At 43.1% G+C, this 17,832-nt stretch overlaps 1 protein-coding gene across 4 annotated transcripts in view; it reads left to right on the top strand.

Annotated features, from left to right (window-relative positions):
* Positions 1–17,832, top strand: part of ARNT2 (aryl hydrocarbon receptor nuclear translocator 2) — a 684,205-nt gene that overhangs the window by 650,281 nt on the left and 16,092 nt on the right. For all 4 annotated transcript variants that reach the window (XM_069222996.1, XM_069222993.1, XM_069222994.1 and 1 more), the window contains 2 exons: positions 16,060–16,222; positions 16,799–16,935. In XM_069222996.1, the coding sequence (XP_069079097.1) occupies positions 16,060–16,222; positions 16,799–16,935 (300 nt within the window). The remainder of the gene's footprint in view (positions 1–16,059; positions 16,223–16,798; positions 16,936–17,832) is intronic.

The raw sequence follows: 17,832 nt of genomic DNA on the forward strand, positions 1-17,832 counted from the left end.
CGATCAGGCTTGCGTTAAAAGCATTCCTTCCCTTTCTCAAAGGGAAAGTGGTGCAGGTGTTCATGGACAATACTACCGCCATGTGGTACTCCAACAAACAGGGCGGAGTAGGGTCCTGGACCATTTGTCAGGAGGCACTACGCCTCCGGACATGGCTGGAACATCAGGGCATTACCCTGATGGTTCAGCATCTGGCGGGTTCCCTCAACACCAGAGCAGACAAACTCAGCCGTCGACGCACAGTCGATCACAAATGGCGTCTCCATCCGGAGATGGGGCAAGGTCTCTTTCAGCAGTTGGGAGAACCTTGGTTAGATCTGTTCACCTCCGCAGAGAACGTGCAATGCCAGCTGTTTTGCGCGTTGGAGTTTCCAAGGCGGCACTCGCTCGGAGACGCTTTTTGTCTCGAGTGGAACTCTGGCCTCCTTTACGCCTTCTTGCCTATCCCTCTACTGCCCAGAGTTCTCAAGAAAATCAAGACCGACCTGGCCCAAGTCATCTGGCTCAGAGAGTGTGGTATCCAGAGCTATTGAGCATGTCCATCGATCCTCCACTCAGACTGCCTCTTCGGGCGGATCTTCTGTCGCAGCAACAGGGGACGGTTCTTCACCCGAACCTGTCCAACCTCCGCCTTCATGCGTGGAGATTGAGCGGCGCCAGTTGATGGCTTTTGCCCTTCCACCCGAAGTCTGCAATGTTATCTTGGCAGCCAGGCGTCCATCAACTAAAACTGTATAAGCCTGTCGTTGGAATACATTTGTGGCATGGTGTACCAACAAATCTGTTGATCCCCTTTCTGCCCCTCTGCCTGAGGTTCTTCTGTTCATTCTTTCTTTAGCCCAGCAGGGCTCTGCTTTGGGCACCCTTAAAGGGTATTTATCTGCCATTTCGGCCTTTCTTAGGCTACCTGATCAGCCCTCACTCTTTAAATCTCCTGTTATGAGTAGATTCCTAAAAGGGCTCACCCATTTATTTCCTCCCACGCCATTTATCATGCCTCAGTGGGACCTTAATCTTGTACTTACTTATTTGATGTGTATCCCCTTTGAGCCAATGCATAATTGTCCCTTGTGGCTCCTCACCTGCAAAACTGTCTTTCTAGTCGCTGTCGCCTCTGCTCGCAGGGTGAGTGAGCTACAGGCCCTTTCCTCAAAACCTCCATACTTGTCTGTGCACCCTGACAAAGTTGTGTTGCGCACTAGGGCATCCTTCCTTCCTAAGGTGGTTACACCCTTTCATGTAGGCCAGTCCATCACTTTGCCTACTTTCTACGCACCCCCACATCCTTCCCATGAGGAGGAGAGACTCCAATGTCTGGACCCAAAAAGAGTGTTGGCATTCTACCTCAATCGTACTAAAGATTTCCGGGTGGACGATCAACTCTTCATTGGGTATGTTGGTGCGAAACAAGGGAAGGCGGTGCAAAAGCGTACCATCTCTCAATGGGTGCTTATTTGCTTGCGTGCTCGTTCCACCAGAGCAACTGCTGCTTCCACTGCGTTAGCACATGGAGTTCCTGTCCTGGATGTCTGCCAGGCAGCTACGTGGGCATCCCTGCACATGTTTGCTAAGCATTACTGCCTGGATAGTCAGGTCCGTTTAGACAGCTATTTTTGTTGTTCGGTCCTGCAGGACTTTCTAGTATGATCTCGCTTCGCAGCCCACCACCAAGGATGACATTGCTAGGGTATCTATTCTAAGTTAAGGAATTTGCAACTAGAAGTCTCTATCAGATGTACAAGTTACTTACCTTCGGCAACGAAATATCTGGTAGAGACATATTCTAGTTGCAGATTCCTTACCGCCCACCCATCCTCCCCGCTTGCCAACTGATTTCTAGGGACAGGGATTTCCCCTTTCAGGTCCTTAGATGTGGCGCACCAAAAGTGATGTCACTGCATGAGGGTGGCATCTATGTACTACTCCCGACATCATCACGGCGACCACGACGCCTGCGGAGTCGACCGACACCACCGACTGACGAGCAAGGGTATTGCTCGAAGAAAAATCTCCGGATCCAGTCTGCCTGTACTTATTTAGAGTGACATGTATGTAATGGATATGATGAGTTTTAGAGGTTGGTTTACTTAATGGGTTGAGATCCTGTGTTCCTCTACCACAGCTAGAGTTTGTATTAATAACTTATTCAAAGGCCATTTCAGTTAAGCAAGAAGCACAACATAGACTAACCCTTCTCACTTAGACTACTTGCGTTCTTTATAGAGTTTTTCAGTTGCATATGAGCTCTAAGAAACCTTAATCTATACCATTATACGTAAAGTGTTGTAGCAGAATTTTCAAGATAAACAGCATCAACGATATGTTAGAAAGCAGGTCAAGAGAATTCCATTTATCTTGAAACTCATTTATTTTCTTTTTTAAAGTATTACATCAGTCCTCTTATTTTATTCATTCTTCTCATCCTCACTCCTCTCCTCTCACACCCTCCATCTGCTCAACTTCTTAATTTACTTCTTCTAGTATGTTTAAGGCGTACCCACCAAACCTCTCTTCTTAGGCCCACCTACCCATCTCTATTTTTCTTTGCTGTCTAACTTACAAAATAATCTTTTACTCCTAGCTCCCATTTTCTACTATAGCAGGGCAACCTCTTTTGTCCCTTCCTTTCACTGTCCCATTCTACCTTGTTTTCATACCTCCTACTCCGTTTCCTTAGCTGTTACCACTGCTCTATTTTCTGACCTCTTTGTTTTTTTCTGATTTTTAGGGTTATTGAAGACACAGAAAAGAGACAGCCATTATCTAAACTATGTGTTTTGAAACTATTTTCCATTACTTTTTTTTTTTTTTTTTAAAGGCAACCTTCCAATCCTCTCTTTTTAAGGATTTTTGAAAGTATTTATTTCCGCGGTTTAGCTGTTTTATTTTCTTGTGCATGCAGAATTTAGTATTGGGTTTACGTTGTTGTTCATATTTTACTCAATTTTTTGCAGCCTTCTTAATGGAATTTCTCACTGAAAAACCTTTTTCAGTGCTTTGGAATGTCTTATGTTGTAGTCTCCTGTTTTTGTATAACACTTACTCTGGCCATTTTAGCAAATAAAGCAATACTGCTGGTGCAAAGTGGGCAGATTAGTGTTTAAATAAAGGAGTTTACCACCAAAACAGCACTTCCCTTAGATCAGTCCACTTAGGCATCCCTAGTTATGGTTGCTGGTGCAGAGAAATGTATACTAATCTCAGACAGAGAGCAAACTCTGAGGATTGGAGTGGAGCAGCTTAGTCAGTGAGATAAGGTGAGTCTGAATTTCACACTTCCCAACTAAAAAAGCAGTGGGCTGCAGGGTGGAGGGTTGAGATGATGAGGATTCGGGATGGACTGTTACCATGAGGAACAGGGTCAGTTGTGATTTGCATTAGGTGGGCCTCTGTCTAGAGTGGCACGGTGGGCGAAAAACAATGTGTTGGAATGCTACCCCAAGCGATTGCGACTGGTCACAGTATTTACAAGCATTCATCTTATTATCTTTTGGGTGTTTGATTGCCAGTAGTGTGCCTGGAGACTGGCACAGCTTTCCAAGCCTACTAGGAACAATGTGTGGGAATTCCAAAAGTAGTACATTTGCACCCATTCAGGGAATACTTCTGTGGATGCAGATTTTCAGATTGACAACTTTTTTGGTAAACCAGTCATTGGTTATATTTAAGATCCTGATCCATAAAATAAACAAGTTATAATCTCTCAGTGAAATGAGAATGACGGTAAACACACATAACACAGGCATAGCAGACCCAATTCAGTGACTTCAGACCCAACTATCCATTTGAGGGATGCCACACCACCACTGCGCGTCCCACGTAGGCTTGGTAGTTCTACCTGGGAAGCCATGTCTACGGTCACTTACAACAAAATGGCATGGAGTCCCTGTGCTAGAATCACTTGTTTTAAATGCATTTTCTCTCCCCAATATCTTCTTAATCTCTGCTACAAGACGCTTTAATGATAGGGTTGTTATCAAATCGGTGCATGTTGGCAGGCCTCCCTGTTTCCCCAGTATTGAGTCTTTCATAGATTTACTTGCTTGATTCTTCCCCGCCATCACGGTGGGAGTCCTACTGTAACAGTAATGCATAAAGAAACATTGAAATCAATAGAAAGTTCAAGGACCATTGGTAACCAATTCATATTGTTTTATAAAAAATAAAAATCGGCCAATCAGAGCAAAGCCCCTTCAACACTCTTCCCTTGCAGGGCCACCATACCTCAGATTTCTAACTGTGCATCTTGTGTAAGGCCCCTCCCCCAGCTCTGCTCAGTCTATAGTGCTTTGGTCAACTTTTGACCTTTTTGTCTCAAAGAATTGTGTTCTTCGACTCTACAAACAACTTCGGGTTAACACTTGCTGTGTCTTTTCCAGACTAACATCCAGAGGGATCTTAAAAGAGACGTTTAAGACCTTTTAAATCTTGTGGGAAACGAAGATTATTGTCTGAGGACCCCCATAAAGAATGCCTTTATTGTTTACATCCTCATCATAAACCTAAAGAATGTAAGCATTGCAGAACCTTTTCTTTCTTTTTCGAAGGATAGAGCAGCAAGACTACTGTGGCTACAGAAGAAAAAGTCCCTGGGGGATCCCACCACTGAGGGTGAAGGCCAGAGTCCATCTTCGCTGACCAGAAGCGTAAAAATGAGGAAACATCTAAAAAAAGGTCTCACAGGAAATCAGCAAAGACTGATAAATCATCAAGTAAGGGGGTTTCTAAGTCACCACCCTCTCATAAAACAACTTCTCAGTCAACATCGCAGGTGACATCTATACCTCTAACTCCTTTTAAGGAGTCCTCATCTGCCAAAATTCGATCAACGACAGAGCCACAGGTGAGGGGCAGAGCATTGACGAGTGACTCATCGACTAGAAAATCATCAACAAAACCATCCATGACCACAACATCGGCTGCATTGATCATGTCCATGACATGGACGACAACTCAACTTTGTCATTGTCAAGAGTATTAACTTCATTGACAAAGCCATTGATGGCAATTTCGTCGATGGGCTGCTTTCTGTTGACAGAGAAAGCAACAGTGCCTCAGTCGCATGCTGTTGTCATGAAAACTAAGGCTTCTTCATCGTCAGCACCGTCAATGGCACATAAGGAAACTGTTTGATTACTGAGGAGGGAATTCCTGTGACATTGCACCCTCATGAGACATCCCCGAGTAAGGTGTCTCAACTGCCTCCTGCACATCTCTTGGAGGTGGGAGAGACTAATGATGACGAAGAGTTGTTTGTGCCAGCTTATAGTCCCACGCAACTTCGCGTAAAGTGCCAAGAAATAGATGATGACAAGCCTGATAAAGAGAATCTTCCTTTCTATAAGAAGATTACTGTTTTCAGGATAGTTCATGATATACCTCACATCGGTACAAGTCATTTCAGGACCAATATCAATATGATGAGCCATATAAAGAACAACCTCATTTACAGGCGAAGAAAAATAGTGTGCCTGTAACGCTGGTAACGTATCTGTGGCACATGTTAAATGAATATTATAAAAGATTCCTGAGACTAACACACCCAGCACTTCCAAGTCCACAACATACTTAGATACCTACTGATACTTTGTGTATTTCATCACTTCCTAAAAGCCCATTGGGCCCGCAAGCACAAAAAGAGCAATGAGTTTTACCTCCGATCACAATGCATGATGACTATGTAGACAGTGATGTGGATGAGCAACCTGAAGAGGGTGAGATTCTTCAAGATCAGTCATATTCAGGTCTGGAATGGGATGATTATGTCGCCCTACTATCTGCACCTCCCATGCCACCACCCATTCCATATCCACCAGAAGACATTGGAGGTTTTCACAAACTCAGAGAGCGAGCTTTAGAGCGCTTTGAGCTGTCGTTACCAGTCAAACAGGGTGCATCGCACATATGCGATGAAGGCCTAAAACATATGAAGAACCCTGCATCAGTGGCAGCTTGATAGAAAAAAAAATAAAGCACAAGAGAACTCACCTACATGTTTGTTAGGACATCCACATCCAGATTCAGTGGTGATGCAGACGGCCCACAGAAGTTCCAGGAATCCTTCTACCTCATGTCCGACACCATCAAAGAAGGCTGAAGTCTAGATAGTGTGGGGACAAAGGTTCTCAGCAGTGGCAGCGACATTCATAAGGTCTTCCAACTTGTTGGCTATTTTAGGAAGGTACAATAGGCATATGTTTTCTGACATTGCATCCTTCCTAGAATTTCTACCAGAAGAGAAAAGAAAGGAAGCTAAAAAATGTTTTACAAGAGGGTGAAAGGGTTTTGTCTGACATAAATCGATACAGCGATAGATATAGCCTCAACAGCTTACAGGCAGATGACAGGTGTAGCAGTTTAATGCAGACAAGGATGGTTAAAACCACTTCCTTTCATCCTGAGGTTCGAGCTTAAGTCTTCACATGCCTTTTGACTGCGAGAACCTATTTGGCAAACATGTGGACGCCCCCCTCCAGTCTATTAAGGCTGACACTGAAAGGCTTTGGAAATCTTGCAACAGGGCTGTTTTCAGTCTTTCCGTGGCAGCAGAGGAAGAGGTCAGTTTTTGTCTAGAGTTTCTTATCAAAATTACAGATGACAGTCAACCCAATCCTTGGTTTCAACAGGTTTTTCATCATCCGTTCACCCTGCAACAACAATACACAACAGCACAACACTCTAGACAACCTGCCTACAGAAGGCCTTTCACTGGAGGAAAAAGTCACAAGGCATCCAGATGTCAGTGACAATTTTCAGGCACTAATCATCTCAGCCTCACTGCGGCAACATCAGTACATAAACTTATCCAGCTATTACAATAATTGAAAGGCTGTTTCTTCAAATAAGTGGGTGTCAGTTATAATCAAACACAGTCACACTTTGCAGTTTGTTAAAAAAAACGTTCCAGATATCCTCCTCGCAAGAGGTCACACCAACATCTAGATCTGTTAAAAAGAGATTCTGTCACTTATTTCCAAAGGAGCAACAGAGGAAGTTCCATTTATGCATCAAAACAAGGGCTTCTATTCAAACTTCTTTCTAATCAAGACGCCGTCCAGAAAATGAACGCAGGTTATGGTTTAAGACTTTGGATTACATTCATAAAGAAACAGCCTTCCAGGGTGCTGTCATTACAGGAGATTTTACTACTACTGAGCTCAGGAAATGAACTGACTTCACTAGATTTCCTAGACGTGTACTTCCGCACTATCCTACATGTAAAACATTGGAAATACTTAACGCTTTAGGTGGCAGGGCCATTATCAATTAAAAGTCCTTCATTTTGGACTTCGATCTGCTCCCATAGCTTTTACCAAATGCATGGCACCGGTGGCGGTATTCCTGAGAAGGAACAGTCATCGTGTTTTCCCATACCTAGATGACTAGTTAATGAAAGGTCTGTCAATTTGCTTTGAAAGAAGATCTAAAATAACCTGTCTTCATCCATCAAAAATGTAGGTCTCAAATTAGACAAAGAAAAGTCTTCCCTAAATTCGTCCAAGTTGTCAACATTTCTAAGTACGATTCTGAATACGGAAGCTTGCAAAGCTCCTCCAGCAAAGGAAAGGATTCTTCGTATAGTAAATTTGGTGTCATCCCTTTCAATAGAAAGGTTCACTTCTGTTCGGATATTCAAATCATTGTTGTGAATGATGTCTTCTTGCATTCCGTTAATTCCAAATTGCCGACTCCAGATGCGACCACTGCAGGAACAATTAGATGCACAATGGGTTCAAATCCACTGACCCTTTGAGGACATAATCTACATTACATCAGATATGAAGCATGCAGTGAAATGGTGGGAGAGAACAGAAAACATTTCAATTAGCCTATCATTCATTCCTGCACATCCCCATTTTATAATCACAATGGATGCTTCCCCCGAGGGATGGGGGAGGGCTTATCTTCAAGATTTAAAAGATTCATGGGAAATGGACATCTGAAGAGGCAAAAATGTACATCAGCCTTCTAGAGTTGAAAGCAGTATTTTAAGTCTCCAATTCTTTCTTCCCAGAATAGACAATTTGATAGTTTTGGTACGAACCAACAATACCACAACCATGTTTTATACATACAAGCAGGGAGGAATTAAATCAAAAATATTATCTGCTCAAACCCAAAAAAATCTAGAAATGGATTCTTCTTCCTTCACAATATAAGCTTAAGAGTGGAACACGTTCCAGGAGTGGAAAACAAATGGGCGGATTTGTTCAGCAGAAGTTCGAAGGAGTGTCACAAATGGGAACTAGACCAACAACAGTTACTACTAATTCTTTGACAATGGGTAACTCCAAACTTGGATACTTTCATAACTCTTCAGAACAAAAGGTGCCTAGTGTTTGCAAGCAGATTACCTCAGAGCAACCCGGAGGAGGGTGGGGGTGGGGAGGGGATGTGGGGTTAGAGTGTGCGAGCACGCTTTTCTCATAGCCTGGGAAGAAATGTTACTTACGCCTTCTTCCTTCTCCTATGATTCCCACCAGAGTTATGCTAAAAAAAAAAATACGGGAACCCTGCCATTTAATACTAATAGCTCCAACTTGGACAATGCAGTACTGGTTTTCAGAGATGCTTCTCATATCGCAATCCTCACACATCCCTCTCAAACCTATAACAAACCTCATCTCAATGAACAACGGACATATTGTTCATTTGAAAATACAGTTGCTCAATTTATCAGCTTGGCTTCTCATGACAAATAATTTAGCTCTTTAAATATTTTGAGGGATGCAAAGCGGTTCTAGAGTAATCAAGGGCAGATTTAACAAGTAAATCTTATGGAACTAAATTAAAGAGATTGTGTTTTTGATGTGTAAATAACGATCTACACCCTTTTAGATCTTCTCCTGAACAAATTCTACCTTACTTATGACAAGATCAGGTCTAGCCAACAACCCAATTAAAATTTATTTGGCAGCAATCTCACGTTTTCAAAGAGAGATAGGTAAAGTCTCTCTCAGGTGTAATACTTTAGGTAAGGAGATTGTGAAGGTTATTTTCCGAGTCTGTCCTCAGTTAGAAAGACCTCCAATGACTTGGCATTGAATACAGTTCTTTCACATCTGATGAGAAGTCCATTTGAACCTATTCACAAAGCGGAATTAAAATATGCATCATGGAAAATGGCCTTCTCTTGGCTGTCACCTCAGCTAGAAGAACAAGTGAAATCCAAGCTTTTACAGTAAAGAAACCATACTTACAATTTAAAGACAATAGCGTAATACTGAGAACTAATCCTCAATTTATTCCAAAAGTTCCTACTCCATTACATTTGAATGAACCAATTATATTGATAAAATTTTTCACTAACCCTTCTAGCAAAGCTGAAAAAGCCTTGTATCCTTTGGCTGTCATGAGATGTCTTAACATTTTATATAGAGAAAACAAAGACTCAGAAAATCTGACCGATTACTAACAGCGTTTGCCCCACTTCGGAAGGGTTGCGGTCATTCACAGAGCAGTATAGCTCGCTGGGTCTCTGCAGACATTACCTTTTGCCATTGTGAAGCATAAAGGCCGTTGACTGATAAAGTAAAGGCACATTCCGCAAGGAAAGTGGCTACTTCTAAAAGCCTGTTTGCTGGAGTTTCTTCATTGGACATTTGCAGAGCATCAGCTTGGACTAAAGTCCATACCTTCAGTAAGCATTATTGTTTGGATTCATCTTGGAAAACAGATACCGCAGTTGGACAAGTGGTTCTACGTTACCTTTTTTGAAAAGGTAAAAACTTCAGCTAATGCTACAGCTCTTTAAACTTCATACATTATGAAAGATCATATTTGTGAGGGAATGTTTTTTTTTTTTCCTGCTACATAATTTGTTTGAGAATACTGTTGTGATTATTCCGAGCGGTTTCCCATACCCACCTCCACTTTCTTTGGTTTGTATTGCTCACTAATCAGATTCAAGCATGTGAATCTATGAAAGATTTAATACTGGAGAAAAAACAAGTTACTTACCTGTACACTGTAGTTCTCCAGTATTGATATATTTTGTACATTCACGTGCAGCCTCCCTCGTCCCCATGGGGGCTCACCACTCCAAAGACCTCTTTCTTTCATTTTAGTACACTTGTGCTCGAAATCTGAGGTATGGTGAGCCTGCAGGGGAAGAGTGTTTCAGGGGCTGTGCTCCAATTGGCTGATTTTTGTTTTTTATGAAACAATGTGAATTAGTTACCAGTGCCACTTAAACTTGCCATGCTTCCAGTGCTTTTTTATTGACTACTTATAATTGCTACAATGGAACTCCCATCATGACGATAGGGAAGAAACAAGCATGTGAATCGATGAAAGATATCAATACTGCAGAACCACAGGGTACAGGTAGGTAACTTGTTTTTTCTGGTTCTCGCCTTTTACAGATCATTTTATCATATGACTGCTGGCACCAAGTACTAAGCCCGAATTGTAAACAGAAGAGGGCACGAAAGCAAATTAGTTGGGCAAGCCGAGCCATGGGACTGGCTTGGGTTTAAGAGTCAGTGCACAAGCCCAACCATGAAAACCTTTGGCATGTATATCGTGCATCAAACATAATGTAAAAATATGATACAAACTCTTCAAAGCTGAAAAAAGTGTATTTCTTGAACATGGGAAGCGTTTCACTTTAGTACATCAATTTAATCACTGCATAGACAGACATTTATTAAAAGTGATAGTTTTTAAAACATTCACAGCCACCAATGGCAATGCCATTTGTGAACTAAGAGGCAAGTTAATAGTCATATAAATCCTAAACCTGGCCTAGATTCTTACAGTAGATAAAGCAACATTACAGTCTAGTAAATCAAGTATGAGGTGCAGGTACAGTGCACTTCTTGAACTCTGATATTTAAGAGCGCTCTTATATGTAATGTTAAAGAAAAGGGAGGATCGGTGCAATAAAAAATGTGCCTAGGATTACACAATTTTAACAAGCAAGTAAGTAAGTGTGTATTGATTCCAGGTTGTCTGGTGTCACATTTTGAAATTCAGATGGGTATCTCTGTCTCTCTCTCTCTCTCATTTACATCAGAGGTCACTGTTTTGTCTTCAGTTCCTGGCTCACAACAAGAAAACCCCGACACAGCAATAGCACACCCAACTCAGGGCCTCAATTTCCAAGCCAAGAATGCATGTATTTAGTGGGTGCCACACCCTAAACACCCCATTGAAGAAACACCCCTGTTAATAGGGGAAGCACTCATTCTGCATGGGAATCTGACTATACCACTGAAAAGGTTGTTTGCCTGACGACCTTGCGTACTTAGTGAGCATGCAAGGTGACTGCTATACCTTTGGTACCAGATTAGGAGGAGCTGGGAAGGTGGACCAGACATAAAAGAGGCTTTTGGTGGAAACTGGTACTGCTGTGTATAGCAGTGGGACGTACTAGGGCAAATAAGCTAAATGGGACAGCATTTACGCCATTGAGACCAATTCCGCCCACCTGTACTGTGACCACGGCATTCCTGGCAGCCTGATTTAAAAGTGGATTGTTCTGTACAAGTCTATTAGAGTCTTTCTCTCAGATTATTGGAACTGTGTGATGCTGGACTCTCCAAACATACTTCCTACAGAGATTAAACGTACTTGGATAAAGATATGAAAGCCTTATTTAGAGAGCGCCTTTTACAGTGAATTACCATGTGATTCACAAAACCACAAAAGGGCTTTTCAAATGTACAAATGGCCTTTTAAAAGTCTGTTAGTTTTAGTTTTTTTCTTCAATTTATGAATGTCCTCTAAAGCAATCAGTAAAGAAATGAAACCTGGGGCTATTTGCCATTCTCCTTTGGGAGTTGTTTCTCATTGAATAAAATGGTTATCTTGCTAACGTTCCAGTACCTTTTCAGGTTTCTTCTACAGCATGTACTTAGTTGTTAGACTGTGTATCAGTTCGTTCAATTGAGGATATAAAAACACAATGGTTCCTTGGATATCAGAAACATCCTGTGCTTTAAGGTGAATAAACCCTCTCTGTTTATTTTTGGATGTGGCTAATGCCCAGTGTTATTAATAGCTCTCAATATCCCTATTTTCTCTTTTTGACACAGGGAAGAAGAGACTTGTTGACTAAATCAGGCCTTCTGGTTTGTTGTTTGAAGATAAAATAAATATTTGGCTGAGCAGGAAAGGATATGATTAAAAACTTTAAAACTCCCAATTCAGTGAGCAATCACACCTATTGGATGAAGTGGCCTTTGCAGAAATATTCCAGCATGAGGCTTTAAAAAGATGGAAAAAGCCCAATTTTAAGCTCCTTCTGTAGTTTTTCGGGTATTTCATGATAATTTTACGTTCATAAAGCTGGGTTTTTAAACGTTCACCACTCTGTAATTTCTTTTTGGCCAAAATGTATGTTGGATGGGAGAGTATGTCACATGGTTTTGAATATTCTTTGAACTTCAAGGGTACAGTTTTCATAATCATTCCAACTCTTTGTCACATGTTATTGGAAACATGACGTGACAGAGTCTGTGTCATGCTGTGGAAGACAGTGCCAGTTATTGGATAAAGTGTAAATACCTATTTTGCCCTGATAAAGTGCTCTTCTATTCACTTAAAATATACATTACAGAACTGTGAAAAAATGTACTCTATATTATACACCAGCTCAACTTTAGGAATGGTTCATAAATTTTAAACTTGTAGAATTATACAGTGTTTCTGGAAAGTTATTATTACTTAACTTAGGGCTGAAGGCAGAGTACTCCGCTGAATCATCACAAAGATGCATCATCTTACAGCTCGTCCCAGGAATAAAATGGAAGCCAGTGGGTAGCTCTAAATGGTGAATGGGTTGTAATCTATTATTGCGTAAATGGGATCGAGTGATGCAGGTATGAGAAATTAAAAATATGTATGACCTGCTGAGTGTACCAGAGGAGGATTGGTTAAGGTATATTTAAAGGTATGGTGCACCGGAGAAAGGAAATGGATTATAGTATGGTCACAGGCAAGAAAGCCCTGGGAGGGAAACGTGGTTAATAAATCGACAGGTCAATCAATTTGTATTTATAAAGCGCGGCTTATCACCTGTGAGGGTGTCCAGGTGCTTTGCTGCAGGTCTCATCGAAGAGCCAGGTCTTTAACCCTTTTCTGAAGTCGGTCGGCAAGGTGCGGAGGTGGAGGGTGTTCCAGGCTTTGGCAGCGAGATGGGGGTACGTGCGAGGACAAGGTGTGCGGAGCAGAGGTTCTTAGAGGGCTGGTGGAAGTGTAGCTGGTGGTTCAGGTCCCTGGTCGTGGAGGGCTTTGTAGGCATGGGTCAGGAGCTTGAATTGGCATCTTTTCTGGACTGGGAGCCAGATGAGGTCTTTCAGGTGCTTGGTGATGTGGAATCGCTTGGGTAGGTTGAGGATCAGTCAATGGCTGTATTGTGGATCGGCTGTAGTCTTTGAATGAGTTTGGTGGAGATGCCTGCATAGAGTGCATTGCCGTAGTCCAGTCGGCTGGTGATAAGGGCATGCGTCACTGTGTTCCTGGTGCCGATGGGGAGCCAATTTTGCAGAGCTTGTGGAGCGTGTGGAAGCAGGCTGACGAGACGGTGTTGACCTATCTTTTCATGGAGAGCTTGCGTGGGTGTGGTCTTTCAGTGTGGGCGTGGGTCTGAGTTCCGAGGGCCACCAGGAGTCATTCTGGAGGACTGTGTGTTTGCCAAAGATAAGGACTTCTGTCTTGTCGGTGATGAGTTTTAGGCATTTGTCCCTCATCCATGATGAAACATCCTTCATGCAGTTGTGGAAGTTAACCTTCATTGCGAAGGGGTCGCAGAGAGCAGTAGAACTAGCTGAGTGTCGTCGGCATAGGAGATGATGTTGATGTTGTGCATTCTGATGATGTCTGATAGAAGGGCCATGTAGATGTTGAAAATGTGGGGCTGAGGGATGAGCCTTGGGGTGCGCTCCATATGATGTACTTGGCTTGTGATGTGAAGGGGGGAGGCGGATTTTCTGGGTGCATCCTGTGAGAAAGTATGCCATCCATCTGAGCACGTCTTCTGTTATTCCAATCTGGTCTAGGCGATTGATGAGAGTGTGGTGGGAGACAGTGTTGAAGGCAACCGAGAGGTAGAGCAGGATCAGGGCAGCTGATTCTCTGTAAAGTAGGGTGCGGATGTCGTTGGTTGCGGCAATCAGAGCTGTCTCTGTGCTGTGATTGGTTCTGAATCCTAAGCTAGTAGGTGGTTGTCAATAATTAAGGCAAGTTTGGGGGGAATATGGGCAAAATAAGAAAAATAAAATCAAGTATGGGAGCAATAGAGAAGATACAGAATAAAGATTGATTGGCATTGGATGGTTGGACATTAGGGCTAGAGTTGTGAATACGTAGATGTGGGTGCATTAGAGGGGTTGTAAAATGAAGACGGGTCAGGTTTTGGAAGAGGTTCGAAATATGATAGACATCAGGGTCAGAGGAGGCTTAAAGCATTTAGATAAATGTGAGGGTATTGGGGAGAGTAAAGAATGATGACATATTGGAATACTGGACGGTTACAAAAATAATAAAGGTTTTTGGCCAGTATGAAGGATTAGACTTTGATGATTGTTGTAGCATTGTTGCAGCATTGGAAGGGAGTGATGATAAATGGTTTACATGGTGCCTAAAGAATTTAGACAAGTTGGATGTCATTGAAAGAAGAATAGGGAATGACGGCATGTGATGGATTGCCTTGAGGTGAGAGTTCGTAGAGAATAGGACATGAGGGGAAAGAATAGAGACCTTTACACGGGTGAGAGGAGGATTGATGGCGTCTATAAGAAGGACGATTTACATGTGAGGGCATTGTAGCTGGAGTGTGCAATTGAGGTTAGAGAATGAGGACAGATGTAGGGAATTTTAAGTGGATTAGAGAATGAAGCCAGGGGTGTTGGGGGAATTGTAGCGTTCATGATTAAAGATAGGCAGCAAATTGAAGGCAGATGTGGGGTAATTAGAGGGGATGAAAATCAAGACAGGTGTGGGGGCATTGCAATAGATGGGTCTCATAGAGGTGAAAGACACAGGAAATTAATCTGAAATATATCCCCACCTCTTGCATTCCACGCCTCACCTAGTTTGAGGGAATTGAACCCTTTTTATCATACGTGCCACAACTGGAGATTGTGTCAGAGGGTCTCTCTGTTTAGAGTAGCTCCCTCCATGTCCAACAGCTTTTTACCGGTCTTGCTCCGTCTTGTGAATGACAGTGGTCCCAGACAAGAAAAGTGGGCACACTCCCATTTCGTGAGGGAAATAAATGTATTTTTTTTCTAAAGACACCTCGCCGATTTGAATGTCTGTCTTCAGGGGAATAAATGTTCTATGGAAGCAAAAGCTGATGGTGGGGAAGGGGCAATGATGGCGTGGCGGGTGTAAACGCCCTTTGTACACTAAGGGCCATATGTACGAAAGCTTTTTCCCATAGACACAGAATGGGTAAAATCCTTTCGTACATCTGGCCCCAAATGAGGCCCATAGAGAGTGAAGATGGGTGTAGCGAGAAAACGAAAACGTGTACATCGTTGATGGGAATCTGCTCAAGTAAAGTATTGCAGATAGGCCAGCTATTGCAATCAGACTTCATCTCTGTATTGAATGGTGCAGTGAAAAAGCGTGTCAGGGCAGATGGAGGCAGAAGAAGGTAGAGCACAGTGCATCAGATATGTGGCAGTACACAGAATATGTGCTGGGGAGGAAGAGAAGAGTTGATTAATTCAGTGCAGTCAAGGTTTGTCATTCGTGGGTGAAATATGCCCGGATTTTTTCGGTGCCTTTCTTTAGAAGTGAATTTGTGTTTTTTCTCCCTTCCTGCGTTTGACACATCACTGACACTGGGGCACGTTTTTAGACAAGGTCAAATATTCAGTAGGATCCCTTCCTTGTCATTAGAATGTGCTGTCATTGATATGAACAGAGCAAACGCGACCTTTTCACCTTAATTAGATTTAGATTTCAGTAAACACAGCTGATGCTGGCTGCATGCATGTCAACTCTTCCTGCTATCAAATTTGTAATTTATACTTTTTTTTTTGTTAAAGGTTCTTGATTGTGTTAATTGTGGCTGGGCATAACCATTTGTATGTGTTTGTTTCCCAGCAAATCCCATCACAGGGAGGCAAGTCCCAATCTTCCCCGTTTGGAATCGGAAGCAGTCACACATATCCATCAGATCCGTCCTCTTACAGCCCTCTTTCCAGCCCGGCCACCTCATCTCCGAGTGGGAATTACTCTAACCTGGCAAATCGCAACACAGGTTTTGGTAAGCACCCGCACTTTGTCATATGTAAAATCTCAAAACATTAATTTTGGCTGGTGACATTTTTTGAGGAGCAGCAAACTTTCAACTTTATTTATATGAGGGCAGGTAGGTGTAGAATTAAAGATGCACTTCACAGATCTTCAATTTCTGAAGACTGTTCGTCGTAGGCCTGGCTCCTGAGGCATCTTCCATACACTGAGATGCCATGAGGATGGAAAGCTAACACTGCAGCTTTACAGACTCCCATAGGCTTACCTGTTGTCAGTTCAGATGTGCTCTCTGTGCTCATCTTTCCATTGTCCACAGGATGTGACCTTCCCAGTGATGACATTGACATCTGAAGCATGAAATGTTACATCTACATCGGTGCTTCCATGTACATTTTTTATCTTTTATTTATTTGTTTGGACTTCCATACCGGAATCTTATTGATTTATTGTATGTCATATTAAACCACTGGCATTTTCATACTTGTTTCCTAAATTCAGTTCTTACTACCAATATTCCACACTGGCTTTTCTGAACTATGTCTTCTGAGATCGCTGCTTTCTTAACAACCCCATTGCTTTTTTTCAGGAGAAAGCGGACAAAGCAGTGGGCAGTTTCAGGGAAGACCATCAGAGGTTTGGTCTCAGTGGCAGAGTCAACATCACAATCAACAGAGTGGAGAACAGCATTCCCACCAGCAGGCTGGGCAAGCTGAAGTCTTTCAGGTAAAAGGCATTTTAATTATGTACACAACATAGGAATGCTTCAGCAAGCAAGGAGCACCAGTGGTCAGTTTGTGTGGGAACACTATGGCAACTGGATTTTCAAGCAGTGCTAACCATGCTTTAACAATCTTAGATGAAATTTGTTTGTGTATTTTTTGTTTTCACTATTGCACATGTGTGTATTTTTTGTTTTCACTGTTGCATTAGTCAATTTTCACTGTGTTTCTATTCATTAATTGCAGTTAACGTTTCCTGCATCACTGACCAGTCCAGGACTAGCAGATCTTTCAGGTTTTACCTGAAAAACCCCACACAAAGTGTCATCATATCACATTTCTACTGACAACCATAGAACAGACTTAGGCCCTCATTCCAACCCTGGCGGTCTCTGACCGCCAGGGCGGAGGGCAGCGGAAGCACCGCCCACAGGCTGGCGGTGCTTCTTGGGCTATTCTGACCGCGGCAGTAAAGCCGCGATCAGAAAAGGGGAACCGGCGGTTTCCCGCTGGTTTTCCCCTGGCCCAGGGAATCCTCCATGGTGGCGCTGCTTGGAGCGCCGCCATGGGGATTCCGACCCCCTTCCCGCCAGCCTGGTTCTGGCGGTTTTCACCGCCAGAACCAGGATGGCGGGAACGGGTGTCGTGGGGCCCCTGCACTGCCCATGCCAGTGGCATGGGCAGTGCAGGGGCCCCCTAACAGGGCCCCACAAGGATTTTCACTGTCTGCTTAGCAGACAGTGAAAATCGCGACGGGTGCCACTGCACCCGTCGCACCCCTGCAACTCCGCCGGCTCCATTCATTGTTGCAGGGGCTTTCCCGCTGGGCCGGCGGGCGCTCTTTTGGAGGGCGCCCGCCGGCCCAGCGGGAAAGTTGGAATGGCCGCCGCGGTCTTTTGAC

Source organism: Pleurodeles waltl, chromosome 3_1, assembly GCF_031143425.1.
Source record: "Pleurodeles waltl isolate 20211129_DDA chromosome 3_1, aPleWal1.hap1.20221129, whole genome shotgun sequence".
In the NCBI taxonomy this organism is placed as follows: domain Eukaryota; kingdom Metazoa; phylum Chordata; class Amphibia; order Caudata; family Salamandridae; genus Pleurodeles; species Pleurodeles waltl.